We start from the raw sequence: 21,017 nt of genomic DNA on the forward strand, positions 1-21,017 counted from the left end.
CCTTTGCCTCGGCTTTCATAGAATGTCAGCCATTTTGAATATTTTCCCCTGTCTGCGAGGCGGGGGCTCAAATTAGCTCAAAACTTTACAAATTTCGAAAAAATGCTACGATTTATGGATGAGCATCCACAAAGCACTCCTCTTGGTGATTAACCTGCTGCACATAAGTGAGTCCCCTTCTCTTCAATTTGATCGATTCAATTTGTACGTGATGCTTTTTATATTGGCCATATTTTTGATTCCATCGATAACTCATGGAATATCATTTGTTTCAGGGCACTTAAATTGTAAAGCAATAAATCATACGTTTTTGTAAGGATTGTTCAGATTGAAACGATTTTTTACTCAACTATTGGCTCTAATTTGTTAAAGAAAACAACAAAATATTAAATGATATAAATGGAAATACATAACAACATTTTATTAGTTATATATACATACAAAATATTTATATATGTTTCTTATAAACTTGGGTTTACCTATTATAGTAATTCGACCCACTTGAGGCATCCATTAATCTCTAAATAAAAATCTCAAACAAAAATAAATTGACATTAATATGAATAATTTTTATCTAAATTTAAATATCAAAGTTCCAAACATTGTATTATATGTATATGCATTAAAAATTTAAATTATGTTACTTATCTTATTGTTTGAATCACAACATGCACAGAGAGAAATATCCAAAAACATTGTTCTTGAATTGAGAACATTCGTTCTTAAATACCGTATAAGTACATTTTGGTATCAATGTTCTCAATATTAGAACAAAATGGGGAGACGAGAAAAGTTAAATTGAGTTTATTTAACAACTTTTAAGTATACACAACGGACTGAACTAACAGTTGATTTGTTGAGATATACAATGTACATAAATACCGCCAATTCAACTTGATTCAAGCAAAATAAAAACATTTTCAGCTTAAAAACATTTTCAACTCAGATGAGAACGTCCGAGTTTTCTCTGTGTAGAAATAGGTTAAACATAAAAGAAAGCATTGGCATATTTTCATAAGTAACTTATACTTTTTTTTTAGTTACAACTAGTTTTTTTCAGGTAATCCAATAATTAAACTTTAACTAACAGATGTTAATCTAAATACATGATAAGAGGTTTGTATATTTTCCTACAAGACAAAGGTACCTCAAAGTTGTAATGGGTAAGGCTAATTCTTTCCCAAGTCCACTTTCTCGATGACCACTTGGAGTAGCCAATAATCTTGAGCAACTGCGTGGATTCCCATCCTCCAACCACGTCGTTTCATAGTCCACAAGCAATCTATGCCTCAAGGATATGCCTGCTTCCGTTCGGCATCCCATTCCAGGATCCCCTCCAGATGTCCTGGCCACGTTGCTAATACGACGCGTTGGCCCGGCCCTCATAAGCATAAAGCAAACAGCCAAACAGTTGCAACTCAGCCAAAAGCTATAATAAAGTTGCGGAAGTAAACAGCAAAGCGAAATAAACAAGAAGCAGGACGAGGAGACAGCCGAGCTGGGAAATGAAATGAAAGTCAACAAAACAGCAGCGGGATTTTCGCATTCGAAAGGGATACAGATACAGATACAGATACAGATACAGATACAGGAAAAAGCAGACTTCGGGGCAGACAGAATTTCACAGACAAGACGGCGGCACAATGAAAGCAGCCACCACAACAACCGCCTCTCAACTGCGGTATTAAATTTCGGAAAAATTCCCAATCTATGGCGGCGTTTTACTATTTAAACAAAGCGATTAAGGGTGCGCGGCCAGCGTCTAAAAGCAGCCTCCACATTGATTGACGTAAATGAAGAATAATCGAATTGCGCTCATAAAACTCTAAACTAAGTGGCGGCGTTGTCAGGCGGCTCGAGTGTCAGTCAGCCTGCCCACCGTGCACAGTGGAGGAAATCGAAAAGTAACCTTGTCTTAATAGAAATAAAATGAGGCTTTAAACTTAATATTACGCCTATCCATATTAGGCCATATTAATCATCATAAAAATAATCAAAAACATGAAGTTTAAAACTAAGAGAAAGAAGTTTTTTTCAGAGGGATCAGAGTTTAACAAATACTGTTTGACATAATATTCTAAAACCAAAACTCAAAATTCAAATATATAGTGTAGGCTCCTACTTGCTAAGGACCTTAAAATACAACAACCCGAAGTTAACCACATATTATAAGGAAATATAATATATATAACTTTTAATATAGATTTTAATAAATTAATGTCTTTTTTTATCGATTTACTTAATCTATCATACACAGTATAAAGGATCTATATTTTTATCAACAATAGATTATAATCTACAATATATGCATGATATACGCCTAGATCTAGTATTTAATCAAAAATTGTCTTTGATAAAATATTCAAAAATAAAAATAAATCTCCCTTTTTAAATGTTAGTAATTTTAAAACAAAATAAGATATGTTCTTGCTGTTTCACAGCCATCCAACAACCACTGTGTCCGAATCAGAAACCGTAGCTGTTGGCCCGCTCTCATAAATTGTCAGCAAAAAAGTGTCAAACTTGAGTTGACAGTCCCCCGGACGGAGTTTCATCCCGGGATCGGAGAAATCCTGGCCTGGCTTCCCGGTTCCCATCGCACGTCAGCGGTAATTAGTGCAGCTTCGGCAGAAAGTCGTCTTCAATTTCATTGCGCCAGCATAATCATCATTATCCTGTTGGGCCTGTTGTGTCCTCGTCCTCGAAGCGGCCTCCCGTTGTCTTTGCCTTGTGCACTAATTACAAAATAACTTTTGCAGCTTTGTCATTACTGTGTGTATTTTTTTGGGGGATTCCCCACGGTGTCTATGATGTATGGCTTTTCGTTGTCTGATTTATGAGTGAATTATGGCAGGGGGGTATCTGCGGATTACCGTCAGTAAAGGGTTTCACGCGGTTTTAATTACCAGCCAAAAAACTTTGACGACTTTAAAAGCGGTTGAATTTCATCTTTGAATCCGTAAAAGTATGCCAGTGGTTTTCCTACAGGTTCAGGAAAAACGAAGGCGGGAAATTGATGAGCTTCTGTGGATTCAGCAGACTCATGCTGTCAATCCACATGTCCACCCACTCAATCACAAAACTAAACGCTGCTCACGTCGATAAGCGTGTCACATGGTATAGTAAGAGTAATAAACCGAACCTTTGAATGTGAGGGGAGGTGGCAGGTCGAGGGTTAAGGGTGAGTCCCTGCCCAAAAACGATTTCTGAGATTTAATATTTATTTTTGTTTGTGTGCAAATAGCTGGAAGCGTCAGAGATATGAAGGAATCGCCGGGGAAAGCGATGAGTCGGGGGAATCAGAGATGTCTGTCCATGGGAGATTTTACTTTAATCGCTTCGGTCTCTTGAAGTCCGTACAAATTAAATATTTAAGCTGCGTTTAATGATTTTATTTTGGGTAACTATAATGTTAATGTAAGCACATATAACATTACCTCAGTTTACCTATCTTTTTAAATGCAATACTAAAGATTTATCCTTAAAAATAGTTTTTAGAGAGAAAGGTAAATGATCTATCATATATTTCTATAGTTCCTTTTTATAGCCCCACGTTAAAGGATAGCTCTACCATTTATAATTAGCATATGCCTCCATTTAGGGCTCAACTCTTTGTCTGCGGTACAACAACAACGAAATCCATTAGGGTCATAGAAGGAATATTTATTCATTCGAAATACATTTTTCTCTTTGCTTGCCGCACAACAAAAAGTTCGGAATACAAAAGGCGAAAAGCGTCAGTCAGTGCAACTTTATTTCAAGCTAGAATGCACAGGCACTCCACCTACCACAGCACCACCCACCGCCCACTTGCTCCTCCCCTTTAGTACACTCAAAAAAATTAAGTAGGTTTCCAGAAGAAACTTACTTTAGAAATATATTTACTAACAGTCCAAAGATATACATTTATTTATATAAAAATGTTAAACTTAAGGACTAGGATTATTTATAACAATGAACCGTGTTCTAAAAATATTTTTAAACATTTTATACCAGTGACTCAACAACAAATGTTTAAATAAAATAAGAAAAGAAAGGTATTCAACTTTTTAAGTATGGAGATATATTTATTTTAATATCCTAAGTTTCTTATAAGAAGGGTATATAACAGGATTTTAAGACTTTTTTATTTCTCAAAAAATAATTATAATTTAGATAAAGTAAAATAGGTACATAAAAAATTATAAAGTATTGAAATATATTTAAATGATCTTAAGATTCTATTATTTTGTTGACTGTAGAAATCCCAGTGACAGGCGGCATACCGGAAGCAAATACTTTTGTCGCCCGGCGTGTGCCGCTCTTTGTTGTTGCCTTCGTTTTTTGTGTTTTACCCTCAAAATGCATGAATTTAGTCATAAATGTGTATATATCTGAATCTTTAGAATGCCTTGATTAATGTTGGCGCACGTTGGCTTTTACCCCTACCAAGCCACGATTAAGGGTGAACGAGAGCGGGCAATAAAAATGTTGTCACACATCATTTAGCAGCAACGGGCAGTCGCAGTCCCTACTTTTCCAAGGCCTTAAATCGGTTATAATAAATTTATTATAAATTTTCAAGCATTTCAGTTCGCAGTTGGACACCTGATACCCCCTTTTGCCATCTCGCCGACTGAGATCCGTTGCCATTGCCTGCCAGGCATCATAATGAATCTAATCACTTACGCTCGAGTGCATCAATTATGCTGCCATCAAGGATCAGGAAGGACGACGAGTGGGAGGATGGGGCGGACGGGCTGACAAAATGACTCCGGGATGGAGTGACAGGCGTGGACCCACCGGAACAGAAGCGACGACGTGCCCATTGTTAACTGTGGAAATTTGTTTGCAACGTCATCGCAACAACAAGCTCGTCAAGTTGATAACTTTATGATGCTGTAAACATACCCCTAAGAACTGTGTATGGAAAGTCTGCGAGTCTAAGCTTTGTGGGGTGGCAACATTCAAAATGTTTTGGGGTATAATCAGTGGGGAGAAAGGAACTTATAAATAGTAGAGACCATTAAAAAAAACAAAGGTTATATATAGTAATAACTTTCTTTTTATTAGCATCCCAGATCCTTAACATGAAAAAGAAAGTCTGCAAGCTCAAGCTTTGTGGGATAGAAATAATAAAAATTCTTTGGGGTAATCAGTGTAGAGGAAGGAACTTAAAGATAGTCCACTATCGCACTACAATTTATGTTAAGAATAACCATGCGATTTCTTATTATGCTTTTTTTGTAATGTGTTAAAAATGAATCAGATTCATAATATAATATTATTAACTTAATGTCTTATGTCGTTATTTACCATTATAATATCGTTGTTATATTAATGAAATAGTTAAAGTAGGTACACTTTACTCCAAAGTTTTTTTAGATAGAATTGTGTTGCAAGCTTGAAGACAACTTCAAAAGCATTTCATTAATTCTTATTTTATTTAATATTTTAGAAGGTACGCATTTTAAATAAAATTTAAAGTGAGATATAAGCTGCCACCCTCGCATTAAGTCCCCTGCACCTTTTGGTCATCTGTGTGAAGAAACCGCAAAGAGTGTTTTCGGCATCATTAGAAAAATATTAAATTTCCTCTGCCTAAGTCCAGATCTCCCTGGCGAAAGGACAGGGCTTTAATTGCTGTGAATGCGAATACTTAAAAGTTGTTGCCTTTTATGCGGTTGCCGTCAAAGCGAAACTCAATTAAGCTGCAGTCACCACCCCACCATCGCCATATAGCATAACTCCACCCCGAATCACCCCTGATTTCCCCCTGATTTAAAACTGCTGATACGGCAGTTGACGATGGCTGGCGGCAAGGACATCAATGAGGACTCTTTGTCATGGTTGCCCGGCCACCAGCCACCGAATGCCTTTTCAAAGGCATTTTTAATTGAAATTATCCGATGCTACCTTTTCAGCTTCGCCCAGCGAATTCTCATTTGAAATTTGCGTTTTTCTGCTTTGTTGCCTTGCAGTCGTCTTGATTGACATGTGAGTCGTCCTGCTTCCTTAGAAACTTTCCCTCGGTCCCAGCTTGTTTGCATCTTAGTGCGCTAATAGCGGCCTTAAGTCTCCGAACGATACGCCATAAATCCATGTTAATAACGCCATCGCAAAGGGGACGCTGTCGTGTCTCAATAGGCAGAGAGAAGACTACTGAGAAAAAATATATTATGTGTTAAATAAGACATTCATAATTTGTATTACATTATAATGTATTAGGTCTTAAAATATTTTTGAATTAAAATATTGTAATTGAATGGTACCTTTAATAAATTGTTTTGAATATAGTAAGTTTGTTTCTGTTTTAAAAGGTTTTTGAATTACAAGATAACAATAAAATAAAGTAGAGAGCTCTGGTCAATGACAGAAATGTATGGTTCCTTTAACCAATTATTTAAAAAAAGTACAATGCAAAGGTCAATAAGTTTTCACATCGTTCAACACATAATATATAATATAACCTTAAGAACCTTAAGTATTGGTTTACTTTTGTTCCAGTGTAAGATTCAGTAAAGGCCGAGCGGGAGAGAATTTAAACTCAAAGACATTTAAGTAGATTAAGCGACTTTCATCATGTTGTGTCCTCAGTCTTTGGGACATCAACCCAAATGAACGACGACAGTGAAACAATTCACGAGGCACGCCCGGTGGCAAAGGACTTGAGCACGGCGAACGACAGGATATAAGACCTGAAACCCGGCAATATGCCTTGCCAGTTGCCACTCGAAATATATGCAAATATAGTCCTTGTGCGTGGGCGTGGCGGAAGGGGCGTTGCAACGGCAGCAGCATCAGCAGCAAACAATGAAAGTAAATGCCAAAACATTTTATTGATTATCAGACGAAAGGGAAGCTTAGACAGTGGGTCCCTTCCACATATTATTGGGCTATCATTTTTGAATATATGAGAAACTAAAGAAAAATTTTTGTACATCTATAGTTATATAGAGCTGATTTCATAAGAGGGAATTCCAATATGTAAAAAATTGATATACAAAATAATTTGTGTTTTATATTATTATTTAAACTTTAAAATCTTTTAATTAGAGCACACAACATTTTTTACTAGCTATTCTATTTTTAAATCATTTTTCAATGTTATATAAGGTGTCTAAAAGTATGCAACAATATATTTTGAGCTCAGTAGAACAATATATTTAATCAGGAACTTATTTACAGCATACTTTTAAGCACCTTGAATGTAATTTCCAAGTGATTTAAGAACCCTAGTGATTTGTTTGTAAGTTTAAAAGGTTGTCATTTCCTTAGAGACTCTTAAAATAAGGTAATTTTGAGCAAGGGTTATCCCAACACATAAAAACATTTTTTTTCCGAGGTACTATCTACGTACTCTTTAATATTTTCTTAAAATCACATCCATTTATAGGTAAGAAGGTAGGTAGAATCTTTCAAATTAGTTCCTTTAAACTATCTTCTTTTTTCTCGGAATAAGCTAGATTAGATCCCATCGTCCTTGGTCCTTCAACTGCCATTAGTCGGCGCCGGCGAGTGTGCTACACTTTTTGCAGTTGTCTGACGACAATGCGAACTGGAGTCCCGAAGTCCCCGAGTCCGTGCTTCGAAACCGGAGTGTGGATCTCGTCTTTGGTGTGGGTAAGAGCATTGAGCATTTTAATAACCGCAGTGGAAACTCGGGAAATCGTAGAACGGGGAACGATGGGCGGCCATAAATTATGCCACCCACCGACTGCAAAAAGGCGAAAACATCGACAGTCGTCCTTCGTGGGCCGCCCGTTGAGCGATTTGTAGTACACAACTCCCTTTTGCCTCGATTGCTCTTTTTTATTTTGAACGGGTGTGGTGTGGCCCAAAGGACCTCCTCTGGTTTTCCAATGCGTTGGAAATTTTAAACTCTATCGTTAGAGATAGCAATAAAAGTCAGGGAGCCAGAGGCTTCGAAGTGGTCAGTGCGGCGTCATAATGCAATTGTATAATTTTCTTAAAAGCTCACTGTCGTTGACAATAAAATGTAACAATAATACGCAACTCAAGTGCACTAAGTACCGTTCAGAGATCACAAAAGACATTATAGAAATTAAAAATGCCCCCAAAATGGGCAATGAACGCACACAAACACACACACATTTGGTCAAAGAAAACAATCAGGCAAATGGTGTGAAAGAGGGCATTTTAGCTAATTGAAATGAGTTCGCAAATAAAATGCTTGCCAAAAAATAAATAGAAATAAGAGTACAAATCCTGGGCTGCCTGGTGGAGTCACGTTTCAGCTGGGGGCTTAACCCAAAGCTCCTTTGCCTGATGTTCGCAGGACCACCTGTGGCTGCTGGGCGCCAGGATCACGTCTCAGGTGCGAAATGAAGATTTATAAAATGGCAAATTGATTTAACGTGCCAAGTGTTTCTTAATATCACCGCCGAGTTGATAAAATTTTAATGTACCCCCCAGGGAGTGCGAAAGGTTTTCCCCTCATTCCTCTCATGTGGTTCAATTTCACCCCCGAGACTTTGGTAATTGAGGGTTAAACTAGCGAGTTGTGGCCTGCTCATCAACAGGTAATTTCTGTGCAGGATTTTTATGACTACTTGCGGCTTGTTAGTTCAGATACTCGTATAAATAATACATGAGACAGCTTTAACGTAACAAGCTCAGCACGATTTTCCCTTTGGACTTATGCCACAGAAAAACCGAAATTTGAATACTTGGCCGCATCACGTTTTCCGACTTTTCTTCTATTTTCCTTTGTATTGCCAATCGCGCTGCGCATTTTTTATTATTTTTTTCCCTCCTCCTTATTGGTAATATAATACATTCAATTCTGTTTTTGGCTTTCCTTGCGCAAACAGCGCGCGGAAAAAATTCAATTAAATGTAATCGCATCTATTTCCTCTGCACCCGTGACTGATTGTTCTAAGGGAAAAGAAGAAAAGTGCGGAAAGAATTGAAATTAAAATTGAATAAATAGCCAAATAAACACGCTCTTTGAAAATAAATGCTAATTCCGCGCTTTTCCTCAAGTTTCCACTTCTGTTTTATTATTTTTCATCACCCATCTTAAGAGTGCTGAGGCACGTGCCAAGCGAAATCCTTTTAATGTGTCGCCAAAGTTGGGAAACTCGATATGGGAAGTTGTCAAATAATAAATGAAAAAATTGCTGTTCGAGGATTTGTGAGTTTCAGCTTTGTAAAAGTGTAAGACGATTTTTTTGTGAACATTTCAGAAGCAGAAAAAATAGGACATCCTTGAATTTTACGAAATATGAGTTAAAAGTTTATTTTACTTATCTCTAAGTATAATTTACAAGTGATAAACATTTTTACTAATACCTCTTAAAAGGTACCTATTTTTAAATTAATAATACGTATTATCTGTATTAATAATTTATTTACTTCCAAATATTTTTTGACTGTTTAAAAATATTTATTTTTTCAATAGGTAGCTAAATAGTTCTACGCAATATTAGCCCGACTTAAATCAAATATGGAAATATCTAAGATGCTGGTAATTTACCTAAACTAACAATTTTGAAATGTATTCAAAATTTATTTATTTCGAAGTATTATTAACTGTTGAAATATAATAGATTTTATAATAGGAAAATTTGGAAATATCTCTGATGCTATTAAAAAAACCAAATAACATTAAAGGGAAGCTTGTGCTTCAGATCAAATTAGGAAGCCGGAAAACTTTTCAATTACCATCGGACTCAATTAATAATAATGCTCTGCAGGTACTACATACATTTCCACTAACCAGCTTAAATGGGGAAAAAACGTTTTCCATTTAGCAAGGACGCAATGAAATTCAATTAACCTCAAGTGGATGCCACAACAGCAGGATTCGCCATGATGAAGGCATAAAACAAAACAGGCAGAATCTGCGGTGGCATTCACACCTCATCATCGTCAACAGAAGGATATTCTTTCGGAATGGGATGGGATGGTATGGGGGGAGTTCGGAGTAAGGATACTCCAGAACATCCCCCGACTGTTTGCCAGCGTTTAGCTTCAGAGCAAAGCGATATATTGCCACCCGGGGTTATCGATGCCATATTAAACTTTCGCTGCCGCTGGCCTTTCTCGATGGAAAGTGCTCCTCAGAACCCGGTCTGATTAAGAGCTGAGCAAACAAATCACGAACCAGCTGGCTTGTTTGCTTAGCCAGTGTCTAAACATCGCTCTCGACTGTTTTTTAAACTGTTTGCCCAGCGGTGGAACAACCCCGTGTAATTAACATTTCAATTTTGCTCATCGGGCAAATGTATCTTTTGTGCTTCAATGCGTCCCGTCCTTCGGCCGGTCGGTAAATAAATTGTGTTTCAGGGCAATTGTTGCTGCTCTTTCGTGTTGACATATGCAAATTTTTAGCACCGCCCACCACAATTCACAAAAGTTTTCTGATTACTTTTAAGCAACCTGGATGGGGGACGAAATAGACCTGCTTATTTGCCAACTTGATGGTTGCCTTTGGAGGCGGTTCAATCGCATCGATTGTTTGCTCTTTGAAGGTTTTATTACTCTCGATTTAGATAAATAATATAAAAGTAATGGAAAAAAAGCTTTAAAACATAAAAATTATAGAAATATCATTTGGATTTTCGAAGTCATGTAAATATTTATGTACCAACATCTTTATGAACCAGAAATCGTTAGGAATTCCAATTTTTTAAACTTCTAAAACGTTACCCTAAAAATCCATAAATTAGTAACTTACAAAAACTATCAAAAATCTATAAAAGTCAATATAAAGTCATTCTGTAATCACCGCAGAATGACAATGTTCTAATTATATATATTATTTTAAAATCCATGGATAGAAAAATTTCCCCTTTTGGCGCTAGTTCCGGTAGCTGTCAAGTTTTTAAGTAATAAAAACTATTCCAAATTTTAAAATCTTTTTTAATTATAAGTAATTTATTTTTATTTACATAAAATCACATTTTATTTCCATTGAAATTTAAAAACAATACCACAATAAAAACAATTTGCTAACCATAGGGTCTAGATCGATATGGATTGATATGATGTTGCTATGATATTCTTTAGGTTCATTGAGAGATATAATAGCAGGGAGTAGCGATAAGAACTACTCCCTCGGCCGTTCAAAAAATTCCAGAATTAAGGGATCCTTTGATAACGACTCCAAGCAACCGAGAGCTGGATTCTTGGGCTCCCAGTTCCGCATCTTCGCCAGTTCCGTCGGCAGTTCAGCCACAGCAGTCGAGGTCCTTGCCAAGGCATGTCCTTGTGATATCGAGGGGGAATCCCCTCTATTTTCCTCCTGGATTTTCCTCTGATTTTCCCGAATTTTTCTCCCTTCTCACGTCCGATTCCCGGGCGTCGATTGTGGTTTGTGTGTGGCGCCAGTGACTGGGCCGGGGTTTTTATAGCTGCCGCCGCAAGGACGAAGCTTTTTTCAACTCCCCCCCGTCATCCGGAAAATGGGAAACTTTCGTGTTGAGTTTCCACACAGCACAGGAGAGTGTTGAGTTTCCCCCACGAAAGTGGCAACAATTGTTGCCGCCTAATTGGGTGTATATAGATACATGCTTCTGTGGCATTTAGGTAAATAACCATACGTATACATACGGATTCCCCCGTGTGTATGTATGTGTTTGACCTTATGCACACAAGGACAGTCAGGAGCAAAGGGAGGAGCCAGGTCCTTTCATCGCAATGGCCGCCATTTGGAAAATTTCGAGCCGAGCTTCGCATAAAATTAAATTTTATTTAAATTATTCCCGCTCTTTCGACCTAATCCTTTCATTCCTGCGCGTAAGTGATTAAAGCCATTAACGAAATTATCGGGGATTATAAAGATTTGTACGGGACTTCGCAACGGGTGTTGTTTTTGGAAAGACAATGCCATTTCCCGTAATCCAGGGGCTTCAATTAATGGAGTGTCGACGTCGCCCACTCGCAGAAAAGGGTTGCTGCCCCGCCCACCCGTCGGTGAAATGTTGGCAGTCGCATTTGGAAAGGGGTTGTTTTACGCCTTTAGATTTCCCATTTCACGTAAAGGCCTTATCTATTTTTAAACATTGCATTTCGTCGGCGATTCCCGCCTGCTGACGTCAATGGACCACAGCTTTTCCAACCATAGTTTTCATTTCTCCTTCGGCTTCACTGGGAAAGCTTTCTCCCACTCACCTTTTTTGGTCTGCATCAATTGCAGCTTTTATTGCATTTTTATTGCTTGGGGGTAAAAAATGAAAAATTCTACTTGAGTCGCAGAAATAAAATAATCAAGAAAAATAACCCACACATAGTGGGGAAAGTGAAAGTAAGTAAAACCATTAATCTTAGCTAAAACCAAATTAAGAAGTGAATTATAATATAGAAACAGCTAAACGTCTAAAAATATTTGGCAGGCTGTGGAATAGTGAACTTGGAAAAAATTAATATCTTGTAAAACTGTTTTAATTTATTTTTGAAATAAGTAAAAACATGTGAGATGAAGGAGGTATCCGCTAAACATATTAAAACGGTGAAATCACAGACACCGTCTCAAAAAAGTAGTAATGAAGAAGATAACCCACAAGAGGAGCCACTTATCTTGGAAGATCCAAAATCTAGAGATCAAACTACGACCCAACGCTCGAAAGAAGAACTCATTACTTTACAAACTTATACTTCACCAGATTCAACTGCGAGCAAGGATTTCAAAAGGTCCATAATCGATCCACTTGATGATCAAAAGAGCCTATCTTATATTTCCTCTTCCTCAAATGGTGAATGTAGATCTCAAGATAACCATAATAAATGCGTTGAAGATATTGGATTAGAGACTGCAATCTCTATGCTTTCTGGTATTTCAGTTGATTCAGAACTCAGCTCTGAATTAAGTGAGGAACTGTTGGATAATGATATTTTAATATCGAAGAAAAAGAAAAGAGATTTAAAGAAAACTGAGTGTATTGAAGATCCTGAGGAAGAGTTTAGGAGACATTTTCTAAAGACTTTTCAAGATTTGCCTAGATTATCTCAGATCTCTTTGGACGATAATCCAAAAAATGAAAACAATAAGGAATCTGAAAGTTACGCTGAGGAAGGACTACCAAGTACTTCCAATAAAAATATAGAGAAGTCAATAGAAAATATTGATAGCCCTGATAAAACATCAACTTCAACAAGTAGAAAAAAATAGTGCGACAGATATAATATATGATACGCCTTTATAAAACAGGAGATAAAACCTCAAATCAAAAGACGTTGCTAAAGAACAAGATAATATTTCAAAAAATGTATTCCTCATCGAACCAAAAAAAAAATGTGATAAAGAGTAGATTTTATGACAAATTAAAAATATTATGTAAGCCTGAAAAAATATGAACAAAAAACAACAAACGTGTTCTTATTTTAAAAATTTATTTTTCTTCCCTTTTCTTTATAAAAACCATAATAAGTATGATTATTTCCTTAGATATCTGAGGTTTTAGCCGTGCTTCTAACATAATCTGGGAAAATCTCATCAACTTCAGAAATATTCCTCCCTTTTCTGCCCTGACCACTTCAAAGTCGCTTCATCTCCCAAGCAACCGACTCGAAAAAATTTTCGGGCAACTTCATGACGCTAAATTAACTAGCAGACATTTCTATTAGCTCTGGAATGAATGCCAAGGCAATTTACGCTTAATATATGCATGATGCTGTCCGCCCGATAACACTCGAAGAATGCCATGAGTTTTGGGTGGTGGATGGTAAAAGGTCCTTCATTGCCAGGTTGTTGGGACAACGCCACCGCCCCTGTAGATATCTATCTTTATCTATGTGCGGCACGTGGAAAAGTTTCGTTCGCTTAACTTTGCTATTCGACTCTAAATGAATTTAATGACTTGGAAATGGCCACCTACCGATTTTGAATTTTAATTTCACAGGGCACTCATTCAACTGTGCTGAAAATCAGGAATGTGCAGTCATTTATCATTCATTTCTGTCGGAAATTGACGCCATTTTAAAAATGCAATAAATAAACAGGTTCTTAAAACATTTTATAGAGGTTTCTATAATTCTGGATTTATAAAAGGCTTCTAGGTATGTGCAGAATGCGATCAAACAATTTATGTATACCATAAGTCACATTAAAAATATATTTTAATTTCAAGGAACATTTAAAAAATAGAATGCTTCAAACATTTTTATAGAACTTATTATAAATCTGCTTTTGTAAAAAAGTATCTATAGCTGTGTAGAATTGATCAAATCATTGTTTTATATTATGTATCATATTTAAAAGGCACACTTGATTTTCAAGGAACTTTTTAATGTAATTTAAAAAATTGTTTTTTGAAATCAATGCTAGCAATCAAATCAAAATGCGATCCGGACGATATCAGAGTAATCGGCTAAAATCAATCGTTTCCCTTGGGAGGGTAATTTGTATACTGGTGGTACACACATCCCCGCATTCCCTGTGCAAAATCGGGAGGGTATACGTATCTTTCAGATATCTTTTCTTTGGCCAAAACAATTGCCGTCTGAGGGAACTCCCAAAGTACCTTTTCACACATGAGCGCGCCAGGATGGCAGACTTTGACGAGGGGTTGGGATATAGAACCCCCGATTTCTGTTGTTGTAAATCACAGAGTGAAACCGAAACCGTTAACGTGTTGCGGTTACGCTGCTGACTTTTCTGTGTGGCAAAAAAATAAGGCAAAAAAAAGGGAGAACCGAGGCAAGTCATTCCATTTGGGAGGCTTTATTAAATGCGCACTGAGCTGGGGGGCAATGTCCTGTCTCGGCTTTTTATTGCGATTTTTTTCGCAATGTTCTCGGTCTTTGTGTGAGTTTATCAAACTCCTTACATTTGTTTTCCTGTAAAACGGGGGCAACTTCCCCGAGCAAACTTTTCTTATTTAATGATTCCTTTTAGAGACGACCAAATCGATGGGGGAAACCGAAAGCCGGTTTCGCATTTCAACTTGAGAAATGTGAAATTGTTCCAGTTCCTGATTTTTTTTGCTTTCTTTGGCCTCCCAAAGATTTGTCAAATCTGTGACACAATGATGCATAACGTTATCTGAGATTTGGCAAGTGAAAAAAAATAACAACAAGCGACTTTGCGAATTAATCTTCTTAATGTCTGGGTCTTATAACCATGGCCACTAAGTAGAGAGCTTAGAACCCGGAATCACTTAATGGGATTGCGCAAAATAGAGTGTTGTTTTAGGGAGACTTTTTTGCTAATTGCTGCAATCGTTGAGGATGCAACTAGGCAATGTGTATCCATGGGAGATCCACAGTGCACTTTTGAAGGCCATAATCATATCAGCTTCCGCTCGATTTAACAGCAACGCAATTTTGATGGGACCCAGACCAGACTGAGAACGTCAGCATGGCAACCTATTGTCTGTCCATCTACTTCTGAATTTTTACACTGCAAAAATAAAATAAGTCCCTGGTAATGTAAGGCCAAGCAAAATATTGGTACTCTTTAAATTTGAACAAGTTTATTATTAATATAATAAAAATGCAACAAATTATAATTCCGAATTATTATTATATTGGTTTTAAAAACCTTTAATATCTACCTAAAAGTATGCAGTGCAAAACAGAACGTAGTCTTTTGGAATGAATCCATCTGACTTCTGGGTTTAACATATATATAGCACACACACAAACCCTGTATGTATGGCTTGTAAAATGTAATTATCTAAAGTTTAAATGGTAGTTGCTCCTAAGTCTATAAAATGATAAGTTAAATATCAAATACAAATTAAAATAAGGGTTTTTGAAATAACATTTTGTACGTGTCTAAAAGTATGCAGTGCAAAACAGAACGAAGTCTTTTGGAATGAATGCATCTGACTTTTGGGTTAATATTTATTTTAGACAGCTTAAGTAGTAAAGAAGGCTTGTGATTTAACCCTCGTGAGTTATGTTTAATTACTTTTAATACTTTTATACTTTTAATGATAAATAACTCTATGATATTTTGTACTGTGTTCCGTTTGATTTTGCTCAACACTTTTTTTGGCTTCGCATTGATTGCTCCACAATTGCGCAATTTCGCTCACTAAAAGCATTTCAAAAAGTACCCAGGAGTGGGGCTTCCTTTGCCTGCTGCCATGACGCATAAGCCCCGATAAAAACTGTTGTTCGATAAGCATTTTGTTTGCCCTGTGTCGGGAGTTGTTATGGAGTCTGTGCCCCAGTCCCAGTCACGAACTCTTGTGGTAATTTCGGGGGGTATGGTTCGCCATTCAAGGAGGAGAAGCGCTTGGGGAAGCCATAAAGAGTCGGTATTTGATGTGGAACTTTGCAAAGTTCTATGGAAATGTTTGCAATTGTAAGAAAATTTTATTCAGATAACCTTACTGCTCAAGAAACTTAATTATGGAATTTATTCATTTACTTACCATAAAAGTTAACTAAATTCACTTGGTAAGCTGTAGGTGTCCTTCTAAATAGGTGCCCTTAGAGGTGTGCTATGTATAATTTATGCCTTGCAAATTCTTGCTGCCATTTGCCAAAATGTCCTGCAGCTTAGTCACTCCCACACATAAGCGTACTCACATGATATTCATTATGAACGGCTTAAGCGATTTCCCCAGGGCCCAGGAGCTTAGTCCTTCACGCAGACACACTCATGCATATGCACAGATATATTTGGGTTTTTTTTTACTTATGCCTCTTTATGAAAGCCCCTTTTGAATGGAATCCGATTTGACGAGCAGTCGAAAAAAGGGAACTCGTCAGCAAATTGGCAGCTCAAAAAAAATGAAGTGAAAAGCAGAAGAACCAATTCTCAACCTGATTGTTGGCCACATCAATCGGGATAGCATGTTTTACACATGCAGGGGAAAACATGGATATAATAATTAACGCTTATAATTTTCCTCTACCCAAAATGGACAACAATTCGTTGCTTTCGCTAATGAAAATAATCTGTCATCAAAGCCAAAAAGCCACCCCCTGTGGGAACAGGTGCTCGCTTTTCCCCACCTGCTTTTTCTTTCTCCTGTTGCTGTTTTCCTAGACACGCCTTCTGATATACTATACGATTATATTTGGTTCCCAGCTATTAACTCGGCATATAACGAAGGGTTGAAAGGTTGGCGGACGGAAATTGCATTTGTGCTGTCCCAAATCAGATAAGTCCACCGACGACGTCCTCGTCCTTGGATTGTCCAGGATATGACAATAAAAGCGCATCAAAGTCGAATGGCGAGCAGAGGCTACGTATCAGCAGCGGAAACTGTTGCCGTAATTACATTTAAGGCGGAGAGAAAAAATTCGGAAAGGCATATTTTTTGGCATAGCGAATTTTCGATACTCTATTGGCCAGCTCTATACTTAAAAAATATTACAATATAACTTACACATTATTAGATATCACAGAGTCAAGCTACAGAAAATTTAATTGTCAAGAGTGCTACGGAAATCACAAAGATTTTAAAATCACTATTTAAATTTGCCAAAAAGTACGCAATAATTTATTTTGATTTGATAATTTTAATAAATTGATTGCGAATGCAAAGAAATTTATTTTTGTTGCATACTTTTAAGCACTTTAGCACATTGTCCTTATTTTAGCTAAAATAACTGAAATATATCTTAATTATAATTAAATTCTTTGTTTTTGTAGCATACTTTTAATCACCTTTATATAAAATTTCAGATCTCTGTACCTTTTCTCCTATTTTTTCAGCTGAAAAAACTTTAATTCATATGTATGTTTAATAAAAAAAATTATTGTTTCTTTGTTGAAGGAATAGTTTCTTATTTGAAAAGGTAGCCAACCATCTTATAATTCTAATTTTTTTATGGATGTATATTTAAGATTCTCCTAAAGAACTTTCTCATAGCTGTAACGCCCCTTTTATACCCTTTCCACCTCCAATAAGAAGCTCTTTGCTGGTCATTTGCGCGCTCCTTAAGTCCTGACTGTTAGCAGGCTTAACCTCCCCCGCAGGCTCATCTTTGATTTGGTCTTTGTTTGGGCCGTTAAATTAAATATCCTTTCCGAGTCGCCTGACCTCTGTGCCCATCCCAGCTGTCCAGAGGACAATGCCAGCAATTCCAGTCATTTCCTTAATAGAAATCTTATCTTTTGTGACGCCTTCGCCGTGCGCCTAAGCCGGATATCGCACCTTTGACATCTGCCCCTTGGCTCCTTGGACAAAGCAACTCAGTGCTGAGCACTCATAGAACACTAGCTTCCGGTCCGGCTTTTTGGGAGAAAATCATTTGGAAAAATTGGGTGTTTATTTATGCCAACATTAGAAGACGAACGACCATGAGCTCTTGCTGTGGAACTCAGACGCCGCGATGTTGTGAATGTCCGCCCGGCTTGAGGCTAGAGAAGAACCCACAGGCGCCCATCTTTGACTTGCTGGGTCCGCATCCTGACGAAGTGGTCATGACGATCCTGGATCGCATCCTCTATCTTTCGGGTGCCACAAAAATAATTCCCATGCTGGAGTTGGCTTCCTATGGTAAGATTTTAATGGGTTTCAAGTATAAACTGTTTCTTATCAATAAATGATTGCATTTCAGGGCCTGCTCTTAAAAAGGAATCCTGTACACCGCCATCCACCTGTGCACCCAGCCATTGCACTTCCATCAGCAGCTCGGCTCATCCTTCGTCCTCGATGTGGAATACCTGCTGCTCCCAGCCACCGAGTGGCTGTTGCTCCAAACCGACGAGCAGCTGCGGCAGTGGAAGGACTGCAGTGCCCTGTAGTCCCAAGGTTTCGCCAGTGCCCTGCACTCCAAAGTCCTGCTGTAAGACTTCGAGTCGTCTAAGTGCCGCCGCCTGTTGCCCCCGGCAGCGAACTCCTCGGGTGGACTTTGATCATCCGGCGGAGATTATACCCATGAGGAAGAAGGCGGGCAGTACGGCGATTAGGGAACGCATGGAGCGCATGGATCAGTCGATTTCCACTTGCTCGGTGGCCTGTCAGCAGCTGAAAACCAAGCTGGCATCCACGGAATCTTCCGCTGGCAAGGATCAAAAGTGGCTGTGGACTCGTTTGATACGGAGCAATAATGGCTGCATGGTCTACGAGGTGTACAAGGAATCCGATGGGGACAACTCACCCTCCAGGATCGGATCGGAATCACCCATCATCCTTTTTCTGGTCATGCCGAATGGTTATATTATGCCTTTTGAGTCGATTGGTAGTCCTTAAAGCAGAAGGGTTTGCACATATTGTATGCGCTATTGCATACTTTTTTCATTGTGTGGTCAATTTGAAATATATACTTTTACCCAGATTAGTTTTTATCAGGTATTTTCTATTGCAAACATTTATCATACGTTTTTATTGGTATGATAAGATCTCTAAGCTATTCGTATGCTTTTTCTCAGCAGAATAAAGACCGCTCCAGAACAAACAAATATGTACAAGGACAGTATGCCAACGGATTCGAAATCATTTCGATGGCCGGGGTCCAGAGACATGTTGACCATGCCTGTGAGGAAGTTGGAGAGCATAAAGTGGGCCAGTCCATTCGTGTTGAGGCTCTCCACAAAGGTGGGTAAAGATATAACCCTTTCCTTGTCATCTCCAGACGATTTCTTATTAATAAAATCTGACTTAACAAGTATTAGTTCAAAGAAAAATGCAAAAATCACAACGAGACTCAGGCACACAGCGAAAATCCAAATCACATAGCCAAAACTAAAAGTAACACGTGCAATGCCTGTTAAATAGGCACTTATGAAAGTCAGCAGCCAGCAGAGGATGGCCACCAAAAGTATTTTCCTCAACTTGCTTATTAGGTCTGGAAAACTAAGGTGATCCTGGGAGGTATACCACTTGGCAAAGTAAATGCTGAGCAGATAGAGGGCCACGCAGCCGTGTAGCGAACTTAAACCCTCCCGATTGGCACTGAAAATTCCATCGTGGGGTGCAGAAGACATCACAAATTCGGAGAGACCCAATTGGAGCGCCAGTTCGTGAAGGAAAAGCAGCCCTGAAAGTCAAAAGAAGATTATTAGTAACTTATAACTAGTTATTACAATCGTATAAAATTAGGAAAAACATAAATTATTATTATTTTTGAAATTATGACTTATCCTACAATTTAGGCGACCTATGATTATAGATATATATAGATTTATTACTAACTCGCAACTTACCCAATGATAGTCCCAGAAGCTGTTCATCCGACTTCACTAGTAGACTATAGAAGCTGCCTATCAGTTTGGTGAAGCCCAGAATAAAGAAGGCATTTAAGTGCTTGCCATATTCCGTCTCATCCTGATGATAATCGATCGCCGCGATGACAATGGTGCGTGCCAGTCCCAAAACCAGTAATGGAAGAACCGATCTTTTCAGTTTCTTTAGGTCCGACGTGGTCCTCGTTCGATGTGAAACCAATCCCATGGTCACTACAAACAAGCCGATGCCCATGTCCATCGTTGAGGCTCCGAAAGTCCTGCTTTTCCGGTAATCAAATGGATATGATGGGAAATCCACGGCCAGGATGGCGGCACATGTTCCACTGTAGGCCGTGGCCCTAAGCAGGGTGAAGACTATGGGTCGTTTGCCGACCTCATATTTAAAGATCGGCGTGTTGGGTGGGATATTTGCATAGATATAACCCACAACAGCCAACGAAACCACCAGGGAATAGGTATAGCCATAGGCACTGCCCACGGTGACCAAAATCACGGTGGGTAGTCCAATCAAAAGGAACTCCAGCAGGAATCTTCTCGTGGATAGCAGCGGCAGGTGACCACAAAGAAGACGGGAAAGGATGAATCCCAGTACAGTGGGGATTATCACCAAAAAACTGTCCAAACTTTCCTTGATAGATCTCCAGGATTTCAGATCCACTTCGCTCAAATCATGGGTTATAGAGTCGCCCATCTCGGCTTCCATTGTGTATTTTTTTTTAATTTCTGGAGTTATAATAAGTTAAGGATCCTTTACGAATTAAAACCTCTATGCCGGCAAAATATAAACAAAAACATATGAATTAGTGGTGGAAGTTAACCGATTAAATAATCGATTGTGCAGCAGCCAGCTTTTGAAAGCAGGCACAAATCAAATCAAAGACATGGTCTCACTTTATAAATTCAAATTTTGAATCGAATAATT

At 38.1% G+C, this 21,017-nt stretch overlaps 4 protein-coding genes across 4 annotated transcripts; 2 read left to right on the forward strand and 2 right to left on the reverse strand.

The window, feature by feature from the left end:
* Positions 1-10,852: 10,852 nt before the first annotated feature.
* LOC118879751 (uncharacterized) lies at positions 10,853-11,318 on the reverse strand. The gene has a single exon (XM_036822683.3). The coding sequence runs from the start codon at positions 11,206-11,208 to the stop codon at positions 11,086-11,088; it is 123 nt and encodes a 40-aa protein (XP_036678578.1). The 5' UTR covers positions 11,209-11,318; the 3' UTR covers positions 10,853-11,085.
* Positions 11,319-11,629: 311 nt separating this feature from the next.
* Positions 11,630-13,302, forward strand: LOC108010954 (transcriptional regulator ATRX homolog). Its single transcript, XM_017075968.4, has one exon. It carries the CDS (start codon positions 12,422-12,424, stop codon positions 13,112-13,114), a length of 693 nt encoding a protein of 230 aa, XP_016931457.3. The 5' UTR covers positions 11,630-12,421; the 3' UTR covers positions 13,115-13,302.
* A 4,545-nt stretch (positions 13,303-17,847) lies between these two features.
* Positions 17,848-19,185, forward strand: LOC108009323 (uncharacterized). The gene is made up of 2 exons (XM_017073597.4): positions 17,848-18,404; positions 18,466-19,185. Exons 1-2 carry the CDS (start codon positions 18,206-18,208, stop codon positions 19,098-19,100), a joined length of 834 nt encoding a protein of 277 aa, XP_016929086.3. The 5' UTR covers positions 17,848-18,205; the 3' UTR covers positions 19,101-19,185.
* Positions 19,186-20,891, reverse strand: PIG-Wa (Phosphatidylinositol glycan anchor biosynthesis class W a). The gene is made up of 2 exons (XM_017073220.4): positions 20,054-20,891; positions 19,186-19,887 (listed from the first exon to the last, which is right to left on the reverse strand). The coding sequence occupies exons 1-2, from the start codon at positions 20,796-20,798 to the stop codon at positions 19,253-19,255; spliced, it is 1,380 nt and encodes a 459-aa protein (XP_016928709.3). The 5' UTR covers positions 20,799-20,891; the 3' UTR covers positions 19,186-19,252.
* Positions 20,892-21,017: the final 126 nt, after the last annotated feature.

The sequence above is a fragment of the Drosophila suzukii genome, chromosome 2L, assembly GCF_043229965.1.
Source record: "Drosophila suzukii chromosome 2L, CBGP_Dsuzu_IsoJpt1.0, whole genome shotgun sequence".
Lineage (NCBI taxonomy): Eukaryota > Metazoa > Arthropoda > Insecta > Diptera > Drosophilidae > Drosophila > Drosophila suzukii.

What these genes read in the sequence shown, in the direction of transcription:
- LOC108010954 (XM_017075968.4), top strand. Translation starts at nt 12,422, where the DNA reads ATGAAGGAGGTATCCGCTAAACATATTAAAACGGTGAAATCACAGACA.
- LOC118879751 (XM_036822683.3), bottom strand. Translation starts at nt 11,208, where the DNA reads ATGCCTTGGCAAGGACCTCGACTGCTGTGGCTGAACTGCCGACGGAAC.
- LOC108009323 (XM_017073597.4), top strand. Translation starts at nt 18,206, where the DNA reads ATGAGCTCTTGCTGTGGAACTCAGACGCCGCGATGTTGTGAATGTCCG. An exon ending in GCTGGAGTTGGCTTCCTATG is followed by an intron (nt 18,405 to 18,465) that starts GTAAGATTTTAA and finishes ATTGCATTTCAG; the next exon opens with GGCCTGCTCTTAAAAAGGAA.
- PIG-Wa (XM_017073220.4), bottom strand. Translation starts at nt 20,798, where the DNA reads ATGGAAGCCGAGATGGGCGACTCTATAACCCATGATTTGAGCGAAGTG. An exon ending in GCTTCTGGGACTATCATTGG is followed by an intron (nt 19,888 to 20,053) that starts GTAAGTTGCGAG and finishes TTTGACTTTCAG; the next exon opens with GGCTGCTTTTCCTTCACGAA.